Raw genomic sequence first — 19449 nt, forward strand, 5'->3', positions numbered from 1 at the left:
AAACTCAGCCAATGCTTCTGAATCCCGCCGATGTCGTATTGCGTCCTGCTCCCATCTCAACTGCTTCATGCAGTCACCAAATCTATGCCAGTGCTCCCCACCCCACCGCATGAGCTTACCACACAATGTTGCTGACAATTCAGCAACCCCTGGTCCCTAGCATCTCGCCAGGCTGTCTCCACCACCTCCCTACAACCCTCATCATGGACCCAGGCCATCTCGATCCGGAACCCTCTCGGCCCCCCTTGCCTGTGCACCGTTGCTGTATTAGTGTTCAGAAAGAGAGCCGAGTGATCCGAGTTGCGAGTTCGGATATTTTCAACCCAAGCTCCACCATGCATATCAGTCCATTGCACTGTTACCAACACCTTATCCAGCCTCTCCTCTAACCATGCGTCTGTTCCTTTCCCTTTCTCCCATGTAAACTGATGCCCCCTCATCGGTAACTGGAGCAAACCACATTGATCTATAGTTTCCCCAAAACCTCTCAGGAGATAATCCGGATGTGGGTTCCCCCCTCTCTTCTCCTGATGATACAAAAGATCATTAAAGTCCCCCACCATTACCCATGGTAATGTTGACTTATCTTATCTTTCAAACCACTCAACAACTTCCAGGAATCCCTCTGTCTACACCTCTGTGGATATCCATAAAAACACGTCATACGCCACAACCCCCCCCCCCCCCCCCCCCCCCCCCCCCCCCCCCCCCCCTTATAGCTACCTCAACATCCACGTGATTCTTTGAGTAACTCAACAGTCTAGCAGTATTATTCTTCCTCCACAACAATGCCAAACCACTCCCCACACCTACACTGTCCACATAGAACAAGCCTTCAAATCCAATCTTAACTCGTAACCTCTCTGCATGCATTCGTCCCACTTTAGTTTCCATTAAGTAAACGAAATCGGGCTTCTTGCGAGACACTAGGTCCACCAATTCTCGAACTGTCCGTGGATTGCCCAAGCCACGACAGTTCCAACTTGTGGTACTCATGACGATGGGCGGGCTTGCACCATAGGACCCGCTGTAAACCCGTTTTTTGGCCCCTCCGTCATTAGCACATCCTCCCTACCCACATCCCCTTCCCTCCTTCTCTTTGCGGCCGCGACCACCACCCCCTCACCACCCTTCCCTGGCTCCAGTCGTACGGCCTCAACCTCTCCAGAACCCAAACCCCCCCCCCCCCCCCCCCCCCCCTTCACCTCATGCACCGCCCCACTCTTCTCCTTCCCCTCAAGCGGGATCAACCATGACCCCCCAACCTGTCATGGCCCCCGGTTACCACCCCCCGCCCTCAACTCAGCCGTATGCGGGAATTCATCAGGAGATAACCCTGACCTTTTTGCCAGCTTACAGAACTTGTACGAGTGCCCCAATAAACCACAATAAAAGCAGAAATTAAAGGCTTATCACATTTTACAATTTTATTTTGGAAAGAGTCAAATAAGTTTCTAAACTTTACCTGAAAAGTCAATTAGATCCCTAAACTTTTAAAAAGTACAAGTTCACCCTTTAAGATGTTAAATTGAGTCAATGAAGCCCAAGAACGAATAAATGACCTGCTATTATAGGTCATTTCAATTCAAGCATCAGTTCCGACAAAAATCTGGCGACCGACAACGGCCGATCGATCGCCGGTCGCCATCTACCAGAGAAGGTGACCAACTGGCTGTCTTCCCTCGAGGAAGGCCACCAGCCTTCCATGGAAGAAGGCGAGTCGCCTTCTTCCATGGAGGTCGCCTTCCTTGAGAGAAGGCGAACGGTCGCTTTCTCTCGAGGAAGGCGGCCAGAATTGATGCCTGAACTAAAATGACCTGTAATAGTAGATCATTTATCTGTTCTTGAGTTTCATTGACTCAATTTAACATCTTAAAAGGTATAATTACACTTTTTAAAAATTTAGGGACCTAATTAACTTTTCAGGTAAAGTTTAGAGTCTCATTTGATCATTTTCTCTTTTATTTTTGATACAGCTTTTATACTTTTAAGTTTAAACCAAGCTCAGGCCACTATATTTTGTACCTCACAAATCTGACTAATTTCATTAAAATAAAAATAAAAATCATAAGAGTGAATTGAGGGGTGAATGTATTCATCCATCTATTTCCAATGTTAAGAAGAGCACTAGACATTTTACCTTTTTCTAATTTTGGAAACTTTGTTTTCTTTTTTTGACAATGCTATTTGGGCAAGGCAAGATGATGAAGAATACTACTACTACTACTACTTTTCTAACATGAATTGTTAAACAAACTCCATATTGTCAAGAATGGCAGTGTGGCACTCAATTGGCCACCAAAAATAATGTTCATCCCCACACTACATAAAAACATATTCGCTTTTGGTTTTTGTCTGATATACAAGTTCCTGGTAGGGAGGACTAACCACATTTCAGCGGTGACTCGTGAAATTTGTTTTGTTAATTAGTGTAGTAAACAAACAGCATATTCGTTGTCTAGATTAATGATCTGTTTCTACCGTCGCCTTGCCCTTCATAGCAGCCAAGTCCCGCTCCTGCTGTTTCTTAAGATACCTTTGCGCTGTCGCATTCACTATCTTAACGAAGAAGTTCAAAAGCATGATGGATACCACGGTGTTCCAAACTGAAGCGAACGAGAAGTCCCAATTGCTCACCTAATGGGATGGATATATAAATGATAAAGATACTAGAGTTTCAAGCACAATCGTGACAAATCTGCAAATGCCAAAAATAGTAAGCAGGCGTTTTAAACAAGAATAGAAATAAGTTACCTTGATGTTTGAAGGCACGTGGGGTTTGGTTGCCATGTACTTCTCTTTCATGGAGTGAAGCTTGGTGACAAGGTTGGGTAGGATGGAATCAATGCCGGGTACAAAGCTGAGCACCCAAATCAATTCATTTTCAATCCACTCGAGGAGTTGATTATTGCACACTGAAATAATAAACACAGTCTGCAGAATGCAGATGCACGAGGAACCAAACTTTAGATTTCACAAACGAGACAAGCCTAGCCTCGTAGCTGCTTTACATAAGCACCGAAGCAAAAATTGAAATTAAAATGAGATAAGAAAAACTTGACTTGGGATTTTGATTGTTGGCAAACCTGTATATGAGTTTTAATGAGAGCCTTTCCAATCAAAGTAGCAAAAAAGAATTCCCAGAACGGAATGCCAAATTGTCCACACATTATGCCAGCCAGATCAAATAGAGGATTAGGAACCTATAAAAGTGAAATCAGATCATTAATGGTGGGTATATATAATGAGGAGATACATAAACCAAGAAAATACCAGTAACCAACCTCCCCTAATATGCACCCCCACACTGCATCCAAACTGGAAAAGAAAAAACTGAGGGAAATTATTCCTCAGTAATTCCCTTCCTTTATGTTTTCTTTTATTTCCCACTTAAAACTAATGCACACGTTATATGGTTCATATATACCAAGGCACTGTACAATAAATACTGGTAATATGCAAATTAAAACCATTTTGTGAGGAAACCAAAACGATGTCAGAAAATTAAACTAACCGAAGCAAGTAGCAGGATTGTGCCGAAGTTCAAATATTGAGCATTTGAAAGAAACCAGTGCTTGATATGATTTAAATGAGTGGCAAAAAATCCTTTGTCTTCAGTCGAGGAAGCATCCAATTCTTCCATTCTACTGCCTGAAATTCTTGCTGCACAAGGATGTGGATATATATTAGCAACAGAAACCAGGTGGATTCAAGCAGTCAATACGGTAAAAAAAAAACTAAAACAAAAGAAGCATAAACTAATGGCATACTTGGGATAGTTGTCAATGTTTACTCTTTAAGCTTAAGCCAGGGAACACATAAACTGGCTAAGAGCAAAGTTGAAGACTAGAAAGACGAGAATTGAGAACACCAACTTCTTAGATATATTTATAATAATGTCAAGTAGGTGAAAATCTTTGATTAGCATTAAATCTTCTTAGGGAAAGCTATTGATGAAAAATTAGACAATTTTCAAAAGAACAGCTAGGTAGATAAGGTAAATCTCTTGAGGATAGGAAGAAACTTGATCACTTGTACCTGCTCTTGAAATAAAATAAGGCGGAAGCTCTCCAAGCGCAGTCCCAAGACCCCACAGTATAGCCTCTAATTGCACATTAGGCAATATACTGCTAAGTGGAACCCTTGTGCCACTAGAAGGGGGAAATAATGGGGGTCCAAACTCTGAACACTCTTTGCCAAGCCATGAAGGGGTTCTTTTCAATTGTATTGTATCATATGGAGCACTTTTGATGTCAACTCGGCCACACTGCATTGCTTTTATAGTGAACAAAGCAATGTGAGGGCCAAGATAGAGTACAAATGTGTGCAAACCAGATCCTGTGGACAAACAAAATAAATAAATGAGATTCACTGATAAGGTGGCTTTAATACACAAATATAATTATATACCAGTTAGCTTTACATGGTAATAATTGGGCCTCATCCTAGTACTATAGTATTCTGAAATCAGGACAAAAATATTCTAGATCCTAGAACTACCAAGGCTTTACATTTGTAGTAAAAACTATACACCACTCGATTTGCCGATAATTGCATTGTATTAAACGTGGTAGTTAATTGGCCATCATCTGCCATGCAGAGATAGTGATTTATCAAGGAATAAAACTACCAGCCTACTGGTAATTTAGATCCAGATTCCAGAATGCAAAAGTTCTGGAACTTTTAATATCAATATAAATCTTGCATTGCAGGTCGGACCACACTCTACACAAGACATCAGGACCTGAACACTCTTAACTTAATACTGTTTCAGTGAAGAGATGACTGGCCTCCAACATTCTTCACATCTGTCAACATCAAGGAGCCATATAGTGCGCATTGCGGGCTAATCCCAAATTATAACAAGCAAATGTATCATCATCAAGGATTAGCATATCAGCTCTTTAGTTGAATAAAAAGGTTGGACCCAAAGCACGAGGCTTTGACATCAGCCTGGATCTGGGGAAGTATTATATGCAATCTTACCCCTTTTTCAGAGTGCATGTTTACAAAACCAGACCCAACCTAAGCACAAACAATTAGAACTTGGCCACTGCACGTCTGCACTAAACCCAACCTTGAATATCCTTAAGTTATACGAGAATACAAGGGAAGATATTAGAAGCATAAGAATTTAGAAACTGAAAGATTATAAATGCATAATCCTCCTAAAGCTAGCAAAATAGACCAGAGTGCGTAAAAAATGATTAAAGTAATTAGCCTTACCAAGTCCAATAGAAGATGCAACACCAAGGGACACCCACCACAGCCCAAATTGTACATACTTGAGAACTTCTTCAAAGTGCTGCATAGACAAGCATAGAAGGAAAATTCAGATTGCTAATTACATATTCAAATAAATTATGACAGCTTTCCAATACTTCAGATATTTACACAATAAACAGCGAGAAATGAGAGGTAGTCCTTCATTGTATTCTAGCTTTCAAATATCAGTACGTCACATTTATAATAGCAGTATATTTCCAATCATAACAAATATAGCAATCCGTTTACCACATAGAATACATTTAGAAATTGAAAGGAATATACAATGCTAATACCTTTCCATGGAAACCATCAGTAATCAAGAGCATTATCCCAGCAAGCACAACTACACTACTCAAAAGCATAAACCATATATGTGACAAAAGATATGTGAGTGACCGCCTGAGGTAGAGCACTACAGCAATAATGAAAAGCTTTGCTGTTTTGAAAGGCTGTGTCATAAGAGTCAAATTTTCTAGCTCACGTTGATGCTTCATTTGAAGGCCTGCAAAGCAAGAGCATTTCTATTATCATAAAAAACCTAATGAAAATAAAAAGTAGTTCTCTTTATTTCTTCTGTGTGTGTGTGAGGAGCAGTAAAAGAGATGGCTTCTTTATTCTTTTTCCCCTTTCCTAGGTCAGCTTTAAAATTGCAGCACAATGCATAAATACAATAAATTTTTGAATAAGCATTGTGTGAGACCATCACATGTAATACTTTTTGGCTAAAATATAATACTTCTAATGGAACCATTGAAAAGTATTACATTTTTAGCCTAAAAGTATTACACGTCTCATGTGAGATGGTCTTACACAAAGCTTATTCTAAATTTTTTATAGCACACTAAAAAGTTGCCAGAAATGAATGGTGGATCTTCATTCTTCAAGTCTAATTCTTCTTAAAATGATCATAAACAGGAGAGTAATTTTAGCCCAAAATTAATGATATGTTCTGTAGAACCATCTAGATTTATTCAATAATTTCTGAATCCTATTTTAAATTATACATTTTTTGTAAGTACTATTTATAAATATACATCCAAAACTAGTCTCTTATAGGTTCTAAGCAGGAAGTTAAATCCCAATCTTCTAGGTCAATTTTCACTTGTTACACCACATCAGCTAACTACATACTTGGAGGATATTCCATTCTCCATATTAATTCACTTGTGGTGTGTTTGGAAACCAGGAAAATGACTTTTGGAAAATGACTCATTTTCCAGATAACATTTTCCTTTGCAGTGTTTGGTTGTATTTCAGAAAACTGTTTTAGTGTGTTTGGTTCGTTATTTGGAAAATGAGTAAAATTAATAATTAAATATTTTAAATTGCAACTAGCACTAGAAACAAATACGTAATGGGTCCATTCTCCTACCTTATTTCTATCTCTTTTCTTCTTTTTTTTGAGAATCCTTATCTCTATCTCCTCTGTCCCCTCCCCCACCTCCCCTCCCCTCCCTTTTTCATTCTTCTTATTTCTCTCTTTTACCACTCTCATCTTTCCTTTCGTTTGAGTTTCATATTTATTTGCCATATAACGAATTGAAAGTCGGTGATGAAATAATGCAGGATCACTATGGAATGGCAGATCTCAGGTAGTTCATGAGCAATGCCTCCCTTTTCACTTCCATTCCTCCGCCGCAGACGACGGACATACTGTCTGCCCATCACTACGAGGCAGCAGGCGGTGGCCGAGGCAGGAAACTCTCACTCTTCCCCTAATTCGCGAGGGTGGAGTCCGGAAAATGACTTCCCCCAGAAAAAGGGGAAGTCATTTTCCGAAAAAAAAAAAAAAAAGGTGTATTTTCCATTGACCAAGGATTATTTTCCTTTGACTATGATTTTCCATCTTCTACCAAACACAGCCTTGGTTGATACAGTTAAATGAAAGACAGGTGAAGGATTCTGTCATTTCTGTGGAAAACCCCTAAAAGGAGTATAGCTGTATGGTCATGGACTAAAGTCATTATACCATCACGTTTTTCCTTTAAGTTAGAAACAGAATTAATGTCAAAACCTTAATCAAATTCCAACTTTCAAGTTCTAAATACTTTGATGTTTCAGAACCCTCACTTGAAGAAAATAAATACAAGATTTGCAACTTGATCCATTCAATCATTCATAAACCAATTAGCTAAAGTCTGTATAGCATTATATAGTAAAACAGTAGCTTTTAGAATTTTACAAACTCAAGGTGCCCAATACTTTCTGAAAAGGGTATTGACAATTCTTAAATCTATTACTTAGACCCCCATGCAGTACAGCTAATTTTAGCAACTCTTGTCACTAATGCAAGACTCTAAAATAGTCCTTGGCTCAACTCCACAACACAAGACTTCCTTGAAGTTATTTAAGTTCAACACTTCTCTTTTCAGTAAGGGCCTACTCAAGAATACTACAGAAAAAATGGGATCTTTGATACTACTACAACAACATTAATAGAAAATATCTTCTAAATTTTGAAAGCATAGAGCAGATTAGCAGAATGCATGAGATGACAAATCAAAATGCAAATAATGTACAGATAAATGTAAACAAGGCATCCTTGCCAAGGTGGTTTATTTCACATTATGATACTAACGACAATATCTGAAATTCTGAATACAACAATATTTAATAATTTTGTCTTTATGGCATCACGAATTTGTGAGTTGCAAAAGTGTTGTATAATAAACCCTAAGTGCTTAGCTATTTCTATATCCTAGAGAAATGACTTCTTCAATTGAACCCCATCAACTTTTGATAAATACCTCAAAAAAAAAAAAAAAAGCACTTCAACATCTAGCCCTTATTCTTATGACAAAAAGAATCTTCTTTTATTAAGAAAATGCTCATTCGATGTCAGAAATCAGAATAGTTAGTGTACATAGTGTTTGTTCCATACTTTCATGTGACCAAGAAAACTTATCAATTGAACTAAGCACGTTCAGGTCACGTACTCACCTTCAGTTAACAGCTACCAGAAGTCCATATATAAATACAAATTACGAAAATCCATTATTACATCTACTATGCAAAGGCAAAATGAACCTATCTGAAACAAAGTAAATACCTGACCACTGAATTTCCTCCACCTCGGACAACCAACTATTCAACACATTCCACAGAGCCATCTCCAATCAATTATTTGTATCTTATAGATTTCCTAAAACCTAACCTCTGTGATCATACTTAATTTAATGCCCCAATCTAATCCCTAAAAACATTCTGTCTCTGAGATTCAAAATATTTCCATTTTGTAGCCTACAAAACTAGGGCACATGCATCAATTACAGATATTTCCTCCAAGGAGGCATAAATCTTTCTTACGGGCACGCAACAATCATATTTACACTTGCAAGCAATCAAGTTATCCCAAAATCATTCTAATAATAATTTAAAAAAATAATAATAAATAAACTCTCAAGAGAATGAAGAAGACCCAAGACTAAGAACAAAATCAATACATCAAAACCAAATGTCTACAAATTTATCATAAGAGAGTAAGGAGGAAAACTTGCCCGCAATCGACGTATTGTTCCCCTGAGAAACAGAAAGCGAATTCTTGGAAGAAGATGTTTTTTTCTTCGAACCCATTGCAATTTTCTGTTCCTTTTTTTTTTTTTTTTTTTTTTTCTAATCAGTTACCGATATACTCTAGAAAGTCATCAAAACCATCTCAAACTGTGTGTCTGTCTACCGTGTATATGCAATCTAATCTGATGACGGAGATGACGAATCTAATAGTGAGATTACTTTGAAGAGGCAAGAAGAAGTGAAGAAAAAAAAAGGCAGTTTTCAATAGAGATCTGAGTATTCTGAAATCCGTTGGTTGAGTCCAAGCAAATTTAGCATGAGATCCACCGGGTATGAGCTCTGTCTCTCCTCACGAATGGGGAAATGGGAAGGGGAATAGGAATAGACCAATGACCTGGGAAAAGAAAAAACCCAGATACGATTCAGTCATACAAAGACTGATATTTCTTCTTCTCGCAAAGAATTCTATGAGGCCGTATCGCAAGGATGTCTAAATTCAGACATCATATAGACTTGTGTTTGGTTGGCAGGTTTAGCACTCCGTGTGAAAGTGATTATTATTGGTTGGAATAAGGGTCAAATAGTTAGAGTATCTCCAACTCATCTATCTCTAAAACATCAAATATTTTCAGCAAATGTCACATCAAAAAAAATATTCTCAGCCTATTCTCACACCAAATTTTATTCATCTTCATCCCATTTACACCAAAATACCAAATTTTTACACTAAAATAATTTGATTTTTTAATTATTTGTTCGAATTTAATTAGTTTAATATAACTTGTGATGTAAATAATAATTTTTATTAACAGTAATATTTTTATAACATTAATTATTTTAAAAAATTGAATTTAACAATATTTTTTAAAAATTTAATTTATTCCACAATAATAATATAGCATACAACATTTAGTACATTAAATTACATATGTTGCATGTATTTTAACTTTTATTATGTTCTATGTTTGATGTATTTGAAATTTTAATTAAGGGAAAATGACACTTTTTCCCCTGTGTTATATACCTATAGCATTTTTTCTCCCTAAATTATTGAAGTGGCTGCTTTTCCCCCTGAAATGTTAAATGGACAAATTTACCCTTAAACTAAATATTTAATTTATTTTTTTCTCCAACAAATTATGACCATAATTTGGTTCAAACCAAACAAACACTATAGCAACCAAACCGAAATATTCCAATTACAATTTAGAATCGAAATTCGATATTTAGAGTTTATTAAAATCGTGAACCGCAACGTACGGTTCATGTTTCGAATTGAAAAAATAAAATACATTTATTGTTGAATTTATACTATTTTAAAATAAAAAATAAGATTTTAAAATAAAGACGGTTCAAAATCGCGAATCGAGTTTGGAACCGCCAATTCACGGTTCAAGATTCAATTTTTTTGATACATAATTTTAATAAATTGATATTTAAATATTGGGTTCTAGATTTGAATTATAACCGAAAACTATTAATTCGATTGCTTTAGTATCCGGTTCAATTCAAACCGATCCGTGGTCATCCCTACGTATATGCAATAATTTGTTGGAGTAGTAAAATAAATAAAATGTTTACTTTAAGGGTATAAATGTCAATTTAATATATCATGGGGAAAAAGCACCACTTTTAGAATAATTGAGGGGGCTAATGTGCTTACCTAAATAATTGAGGGGGAAAAGTGCTATAAGTATATAACTCAGGGGCAAAAAGTGACATTTTCCCTTTAATTAATATATATTCAATATTAGTCTTGTTTCGATCGTCTCAATAGATCTTTTAAATGGTATAAATTTTATTTAATTATACAAATTTTAAATATAAGTATTTAACAAAATAAAAAATTACATATAAAACAAATAAAGAATACAATTGTAATTATAAAAAAGAAACAAGGGCAAAATGGTACATTTTCTACCCTTTTCCATTTGCCGTTAATGAACAGTGTTGCGCCAAATTTGGCGCAGCACTGTTCATCAACGCCAAACATTTTGGCGTTATGGAGTTTTGCAAACTCACATTGGAGTTGCAAAAATGGCGATATGGGGTTAAAATTTGAAGATTTGAAGCCCCATTGGAGATGCTCTTACCCAACTATACACCAAAGTACAATTAGGTCATTGAACTCAAAAAGAATGTAATTGAGTCATTGAACAATACAAAAAAATATAATTTAGCCCAAAATGGCTTGTTTACCTAGAGTAGCAATTTACCAATTTTAAAATTAATTTTTTAAAATAATTTTTAATAAATAAATAATTAAAATATTAAAAAAAAAAATGGCGGCCGGAGACAAATCGACTCCGACCGTCAGTTTCTGTTTTTTTTTTTTTAATATTTTAATTATTTATTTATTTAAAATTATTTTAAAAATTTAATTTTAAAATCGATAACTTGCTACATCAGGTAAACAAGTCATTTTGGGCTAAATTGCATATTTTTGTGTTGTTCAATGGTTTAATTGCATTCTTTTTTAGTTCAATGGCGTAATTGCACTTTGGTGTGCAGTTAAGTAGCCTATTTGACCCTTATTATTACATTGTAGTATCTGTTCAAATATACTTTCTCAACCTAATGAAGCACAAGAGTCAACAACGCCTCCCTTGAGGCTCGAATTCATGACCTCCCATATGGGAGAGCTCACTACATGCCAAAATGAAAAACACTACTAAGGACTTGAAATACTCCATTAATAGAAAAACTCATTCCCTTATTTTATAAGGATTTCATCCCATTATTCATCTTTAGCCTAATCATTCCCATTCCACCTTACTACCAAACATGTAAAATACTTTCACCAAAACCCATTACCATGTATTTAATACACATTCTGATTCCCAATGTGCGAACCAAACACACCCCTAGCAGGGACAAAAGATTTCCTAATTTAAAAAAAAAAAAATATTTTTCCTACTTTTTTAAACAAAAAAAAAAAGAAAAGGAATTCATTAATTCATCAAATCGATACGCAACACATCATGAATTATTAGATAAATAAAGTAAGAATAGAGAAACATTCCATGTGATCCGTCGTGAAAATGTCAAGCCCAATACACACATAGATAACGCAGATTGCAAACCATTTGACAAAAGAGGAATCCAAGAAAGGATACAAGTGTGTCAGGTAGCGAGCATACGTCAATACATGGGGGCTAGAAAGCTGGAAAGGGAGCTGATGCAAGACCACCTCCAAAAGATGTGGAAAACTTTGGACCATGGATACTAGCACCCCGCAGGCAGAGAAGGAGGAGAATAACAGAGGGGAACCCGAGGAATGAGCAGCGACCAACAGCAGACCTGGTGGAAGAAGGCGGAAGTTCGAGGTTTGCAGCCTTAAATTGGAAAGACAACGAGGCTGGGATCGAAGTAAATGATTCGCCCAGAGCATGGGAGATTAGGAACCAGAAAAGCTTTCAGAGTCGATGAGGAAGGCAGCCGGTGCTACACAATATTGGGTATCGCCCAAGGAAGAATGTGGAGACATAATGTCACCCCAAAGAGGTATGATCAATGTGGAAGCCAGAAAATTAAAACCAACTTTATGAATAAGGTACCTAGACAAGTTGCATCCAAGGCAGAGCACATCATGGTTTGAGGCACTAAGGATGGAGATATCACTCGCTTGATAGTCCAAATTGAAGGGGCAGGAAACAAACGAATGTGATATGCCGGAGCATTTCCAAAGTCCCCCCCCTTAGTGATAATCCCCTACCAGGCGTAGATATGGAAGAGGGATGGAATCGAGGACTCCGAATTCCCTAGTTCAACAGGATGACTATGGTATTTTATCAGGTTTGCTTGTTTTCTTGGTTTTTGTCTCTTTTCCTTTTTTTTTTTCTTCTAAACATGTAGTGTATCTCATGGAACTATCAAGGTGTCGCATCTCGTGGCTTCTTGTGCTTTTTAAAGGATTTGATTCGCAACATTCGCCCATAAATCTTCTACTTATTTGAGACTAAGGTCTCAGGTGTGCATGCAGATGCTGTCTTTAAATCAATTGGGTATGATACTTGGTTGAGAGTGGAGGTAGTCGACTTCAATAGTGGTATCTGGCTATTTTGGCAAAACGAGATTAAGGTGAATGTCGTAGCAACTCACCCTTAGTTTGTGTATATAAAAGTTGCTGAGCATGGCTCTCCCTCCTAGTGGATCACCTTCGTCAATGGCAATCCAAAATTAAAGGACATCTTCGCAGGACACTTTGGGAAGACCTTAGGGCTAATAACTATCATATTACGGGACCATGTATCTGCATGGGAGATTTTAATGTTGTGCTATCAATAAATGAAATTTCAAATGCCCTCACTATTAACAACTAGAGGTGCACACAGTTCGTTACGTGGATGTTTAAAGAAGGTTTGGTAGACGTGAGATTTTCAGGCAACCGGTTTACGTCGACCCATGGACAAGCGAATTCATCATAGAAGGGGGCGCGATTAGACAGAACAGTTTGCAAATTAGAGTGGAGAGAAAGATTTCAAGAAGCAACAGTGTCCCATCTACCACGAATAGGATCTAATCACTGCCCGATCTTACTACAAAACAAGCTGGGGCTAATCCCCAAGTAACCCTGCCCATTTAGATTCCAAGCCCCATGGCTGTTTCATCCTCACTTTCGTAGTGTAGTGAGCAATACCTAGGATGCAGATGGAAACCTATGCAAAACTTGCAAAAAGTCTAAAACAATGGAGCCATTCCCAATTTGGAAATATTTTCAAGAAACGAGACAGATTAAAGGTTAGGATTGCTGGAATCCAATGCAATTTCTCAAAAGGCTAAATGAAGCTAAAAGAAAAACTCATAAAAGAGCTGGACGAGGTGCTCCATCAAGAAGAACTGCATTGGTTCCAAAAGTCAAAAGAAGATTGGATCACCTCGGGGGAGTGAAATACCCGTTTTTACCATATGTCGGTAGTAGCAAAATCACTACACTACTAGATGGCGAAGGCACTTGGGTGGTAGAGGAAACTTGACTAAAGGATATGGTCTAGGATTTTATCTGTAGTTGTTTTAGAAAGTAGAAACCAGAGGATGAGGTCATAATACCGATTGAACCTATAGCATTCCCAGCAGGTCATGGGACTGTTTGGGATGATTTAAACAGGTCTTTCACGGAAGATGAAATAAAACAAGCTCTCTTTGACAAGGCTTTTTCAAATCACCAAACCTAGATGGTATTCCAGTTGCGTTCTACCAACACAATTAGAGCATAGTAGGACGTAGCATCTTAAAACTAAACAGTCTACTGTTGGATAGCCTCAATGATACCTTTTGGCTCTCATTCCGAAAATCCCCCATTTGGAAAAGGTATCCCAACTCAGACCTATTAGCCTTTGCAATGCCAGCTAGATTCAACTGAGTTTTAGACTTATAATCTTATATACCTTTCGAAAATGGGTCTGGTTGTTGCAAGAATGGGTTTGGGCGAAATTAAATTGCGACCGGATGAAGACATTAATGCCCTTGAAAGGTTTTGAAATACTGAGGAATTTTGGTCTTCTGGGTATAAGTACGGCGACTGAATATACTGCCTGTTGATCTCTATTCAAAATCTCAAACCCAATTTCCCTTTGCACGTATTATTTTCCAAATAATATGGATCATCACCACTCTAAGCATCCTATGTTTAAATTGAGCAAATTTGATGACTGGGAGGTGTTTTGCAGGCGCACCTCTCTTTTCTCCACGATGAGATGCGGGAGGTTATAACGGAGGGTCCTGTGCAAATTATGATGCTCAATGTTAACCGAGTAGCACAAGGATTAGATGCACATGCGTACCTTGTGCACCCCGAAAATCCAAATCTAATTAAGGGATTAATTGAGTAATTAATCATATTTCAATTTGTAATTTAATTCCTTAAATTCCTGAAATTTAATAGTTGGGGATTAGTAATTAACTAGTCAACTCCAAAGTCAAAATTGTACCTTGAGCTTTGTAAGGAGTTCCCTTGTTTCTTACACTTCCTTATGTTAGTAAGGGTATTCTTAACCTTTCACTTGTTATTGGTAATGTAACCTAACCTAGTAAGACCACCTTCATTCTCTCCTTACACTTTTCTAAAAATCTAGCTCCATCCTCTCTCTAAAAGGTGAGTAGCTTTTCTTCCAAGCCAAGTTGGAGCCTTGCCAAAACTTCAAGAGTTGCTTCCAAGATTCAACCTTTCATATATTTGGGAATCTAGGAGGGTAAGATCTAAGTTCATCTTGTGTTTTTGGTTTTATCTAAGGTGTCTTTTCTTAAAGATAGGATCTTTATGATTTTTTGGTGTGTTCTTGAAGTGGGTTTGGAAGGTGAGCCTTGAGAGGAGCTTGTTGAGGTGTAAAGTGAAGTCTTTAGTCTACAAGAGGTAACCCGTGCTCTACAAAACCTATTTTGCTTACCTATATGAATATTTCTTGGATTCTACATGTGTTTTGCTATGAAATGTGAGTGTTGATGCATGATCTTGTGAAAATGCATATCTAGAGCTTGTGTTTAGGGTTCTTGTGTGCCATTGCTTGGCATTTCCTTTGATTCAAGTCATTTTGTTGTATTTGGTGAGATTTGGCATGTTTTGGACTTGAATTTGAGTTGGAGATGAAAAATCCGCAAAGTGTGGTTTTGTGGTACAGCCCGCGGGCGGAACGGCGGGTAGGAGGCCCACCCGTCGCCCACCCGCGGGGTACACTGGGTGGAGGAGCCTGTACCCGCGGGTAGGACCACGGGTAGGGGCCTACCCGTGGGCCCACCCGCGGGTACACAAGTTGGTTTTGTTTGGGGATTTGTTCCCCGTGATTCTTTTGACTTGGTATTTGGTCTTTTGACTTCCCGATGTTCTTTTGTGGAACTATTTGAGTGTCTTCTTGATGTTTCGTATGTCTAGAACTATATGGTAGGATTCCATGTAGGTTCTGGTGTCGTGAATCGTGCTAAGTGTTCAACATTGTGTTTCGTTGAACCGTGATGAGTCTTGTGTGTTCTTTAGAACTACGTCTGGTTTACCCGTTTGATAAGCATGCTAGTTCGGTGTTTAAATGCTAGCGTGTGCGTTGTTTGTACCTTCCTATTGGTTGATGATAACTTGTGTTATTCATCGTTGTTGTTATTGGGCTGTGACCCGTTCCTTGATTGAGCATGGTTTCATATCTTCGTTGTGATCCGTTGATTGATTCCTGTTGTGGTGTGATGTGTGTGTGGCTTTCCCTGGATTGCACGATTAGTGGTATGGGACACTAGTCACCAAGGTATTGCAGCGGTCCTCGTGGTGGCCGTGACGTGATTATGGAGTTGTGACCTTTGTGTAAGGTTCACGTGATTCTTGGGTGGCATGTGTTGCCGTGTGTGTGTACGGTACCCTCGTGTACTATGAAATTGGTGGTCTTGTTGGTGGTTTGTTGGTGGGGGACGACGGTCCCAGGAGGGAAAAGGTTGGACTAAGAAGTAAGGGGTCCTGGAGGTAATGGTTAGAAGAAGATACAAGGTTGGGGGTAGCCATAAGGTTGGAACCGGGCATAAGGAATGCATATCAACTCGTGATGGGTGATGTCACGAGGGCTTGTGTAGCCATGGTTATGAATCTCTTTCTTGTGACGTGTGTAGTCACAAGGCATGTGTTGCCATCGGTCTTGTCTTTATCCTTTGTGCTTTGGTTAGCCTTTGTGGTTTGGGATGTGTTCCCGTATCCTTGATCGAGAGAGTGTTGAGTCTTGTGTTGATTATTGCTCTTGGTTTTGTACTTATATACTTATGTATTCCGTTTCGAAAATGGCTTTACAACTTATATCTTACTTATGTATGTTATTTCACATGTATTGGTGGGTTACCAGCTTTATTCGCTGACCGGGCGTCGTCCCATGTTTTATTGTGTTCTTTCAGGTGATGTCTAGGCGAGTGCGCAGTCTAGTGCCTGTTAGCATAGCTTCTCCCGTTTGTTCTATGGCCTGTGTGCCGCTCTAGTTGTAGACTTTTGAGACTTTGGATAGTTGTAAACAATGCAGATATTGCCGTAGCGTTCATCCTTGTTGGTGAACGTGGCATAACACCCTATGACTTGGATTTATGTTTATCCAGTTATCTCTTAGTCTTCCACTGTGTTTGTTGTTTAGTTATGTTATCTGCATGTTTAAGGTTTTTAATTAGCCTGTTTTTAGGGGGTTTTATATACCTGGTCAAGTCTAAATATGCATGGACCACTGAAGACCGAATGAGGAACAACTTGGACAACATAGCCAAGGACATTCTATTCAAGACAATCGATGATACCTTACTCCCTAGGATCAGAAAATGCACATCTGCAAAGGAGATGTGGAATATCTTGATGTAGATTAGAGAAGGGGACGAGCAGGAGAAGGAAAATAAGTTGACTACCGCAATGAAGAAGTTCGAGGACTTCAAGATGAAGATTGGCGAAAACATAGCTGAGATAGAGACTCGATTTATGAAGCTCTTTAGCGAGATTACAGACCTAGGAAAGGAGTTGAGCTAGAAGGAGATCAATCTGAAGATTCTCCAAGGACTACCCAAATCATGGGAGATGAAGGTTATAGCAATGCGTGTCCACAGAGACCTGAAGACAATCTAGACATCTCAAATCTTCAGCAACCTAATGGCCTACGAGTTTGAAAGAAAATTGAGACGGGAAGAGGAACTCGAGCCTAGAAATGTCATGTTGGTTGCTGACCAACAACCCTCAATTTCATCCAGGTCCAACTCTAACCCTGCTAATTTTTTAACTGACGAGTAGTTTGCCATGTTTGTCAAGAAGTTTAAGAGGTTCATGAGGAAGAACAACCCACAAAGCTCTCTAGCAACACCATCTTCCTCAATTCGGAGAAACTCTGAGAGGTCAAATACCTTGAAGAGTAGGGACTCCGAGGAGTTGCAATCTCTATGCTACAATTGCAGGAAGCCAGGGCACTGTAAGGCGGAATGCCCTTATCTGGTGGTCCGGAAGCACCAAGACAAACCAAGGAGTGCTGGCAACAGTAGCAACCCGAGGAATTCCCCTGGAGAAACAAGTGGTCGAAGCGCTAACAACTCGTCTAGTCACACAAAAGGTGACAGGAGGATAAAGGCACTAGTGATAGAAGAGTCAGTCGAGAAGGCGACACCTGAGCAGTGCACCTCCAGCTCGAGTTCAGAGAGCGAAAGCTCAGGTGATGAGAAGGGACTCATATGTCTCTACAACCAGCAAGATTCTGATGAGGACTTATGCTTGATGACAAAAGACGAAGAGGTAAACTCTCAATCCTCTTTTACCTAGTGTGAGTTCGAGTCTAGTTGTGATGAAGATCCTATGGATTCAGTTCTTAAATTGATGAATGACTTCAAGTATGTGAAGAACACTCATGCCAAATTCAAAGAAGAGGATGCTCAACTATTGGCTGAATGCGAATCTATCAAGAGCATTGTGCTAAAAAATAATGAGATGATGAGCATAATAAGCCAGTTTGAGAAGCAAATTCTATCACTTAAGGAAGAGTAGAAAGAAAGAGAAGTGCGAGATCATAGTTTTCATGTAAGGTTTTGCTTGTTAAACTTTAGGTTTGGTTGTTTAATGCAGATGTAAAGCAATAATAATAAAGAGACGGAAAATGAGCGATTTTTATAGTGGTTCGGCTATAACTAGCCTACTCCACTCTTCTTCGTAACTCGTGAAGGATTGCACCATCTCTAGTACAATTCTCAGGACGTTCAACCCTTGACCACAAAGCTGGTAGTGAACCACACCAAACAGGTTTTTCAACTCAAAACCGAGTTTACTTTGCCTCTTTCTACTACAACCGATTAGAGAATACATGTTAAAGAAATAAAGTTTCTTCTTCTCCAACTGAGAGTTATTGGCTTCTTGAATCTGGATCTTCAAAGTTAGAAGCAGCTCAAGACTCTTGAAAATCTGGATATGATCTTTAAGCTTTGGTCTCTCTTTTCTCTTTATCGCACTGGTCGTAAATACTAGAACGCTAGAATGTTTTTCACACTTAGAAATCTCAAATTAACCAGGAGCTTCTTCAGTTAAGGAAGAGGGTATTTGTAGGGAGGGTGAAAAATAGTTCCGTTGGAGGGAAAATTATTTTCAAATGCCTTAGTGACAAGCGGGTAGAGATTGGCGGGTAATCTGGAGGGTTTGTACAAAAGGTCAGGGCATTTAATGGAATATCAACCTCGGGATATGTTCTTAGGACTCACTTTTCCTTGAACATATTCACTTAACCTTTTAAGGTTTCAGACTGTATAGCTCAGAGAATGTCTCGAGCAGTCCTATCGAGTAGTTAACTAGGTTAACGCCTTGAGCCTTAGGTCCTCTCGGATACAAATGGTTAACCTTACCACTCATCCCTTAACTCCTCGAAAGGGTAGGTCCTTCCTATCTTTGACATTTGTGACCCTTTAGGTATGAATAGTTGACTTTACCATTTGGTCTTGATACACTACGAATGGAAGACCGACCCTTCCGTCATTCAGTCTTTGTAGCCTCTCGGTCTTGATAATCTTCCACTCTTCAAATCTACAGTCTTCAGTCTTCAGTCTCAAACTAGAGATAACCACTTGGGTTGCTCATCTTCTTGATCTGGTCTATTCGGAAGATAACCCCTCGGGTTGATCTTCGACTCGTTGTCTTTGTCTCATTTGAGAGTTAGCCACTCAGGTTACTCTTCAAATCATTGTTAGGATTGTCTTCTG

At 38.6% G+C, this 19449-nt stretch overlaps 2 protein-coding genes across 2 annotated transcripts; one reads left to right on the forward strand and one right to left on the reverse strand.

The window, feature by feature from the left end:
- Positions 1-2202: 2202 nt before the first annotated feature.
- LOC109163831 (vacuole membrane protein KMS1) lies at positions 2203-9279 on the reverse strand. The gene is made up of 8 exons (XM_019312545.1): positions 8766-9279; positions 5562-5770; positions 5227-5305; positions 4039-4338; positions 3515-3663; positions 3087-3203; positions 2755-2934; positions 2203-2637 (listed from the first exon to the last, which is right to left on the reverse strand). Exons 1-8 carry the CDS (start codon positions 8839-8841, stop codon positions 2464-2466), a joined length of 1284 nt encoding a protein of 427 aa, XP_019168090.1. The 5' UTR covers positions 8842-9279; the 3' UTR covers positions 2203-2463.
- Positions 9280-17515: 8236 nt separating this feature from the next.
- On the forward strand, positions 17516-18250 carry LOC109163772. Its single transcript, XM_019312477.1, has 2 exons — positions 17516-18001; positions 18098-18250. The coding sequence occupies exons 1-2, from the start codon at positions 17516-17518 to the stop codon at positions 18248-18250; spliced, it is 639 nt and encodes a 212-aa protein (XP_019168022.1).
- Positions 18251-19449: the final 1199 nt, after the last annotated feature.

This window comes from Ipomoea nil, unplaced genomic scaffold (assembly GCF_001879475.1).
Source record: "Ipomoea nil cultivar Tokyo-kokei standard unplaced genomic scaffold, Asagao_1.1 scaffold3043, whole genome shotgun sequence".
Lineage (NCBI taxonomy): Eukaryota > Viridiplantae > Streptophyta > Magnoliopsida > Solanales > Convolvulaceae > Ipomoea > Ipomoea nil.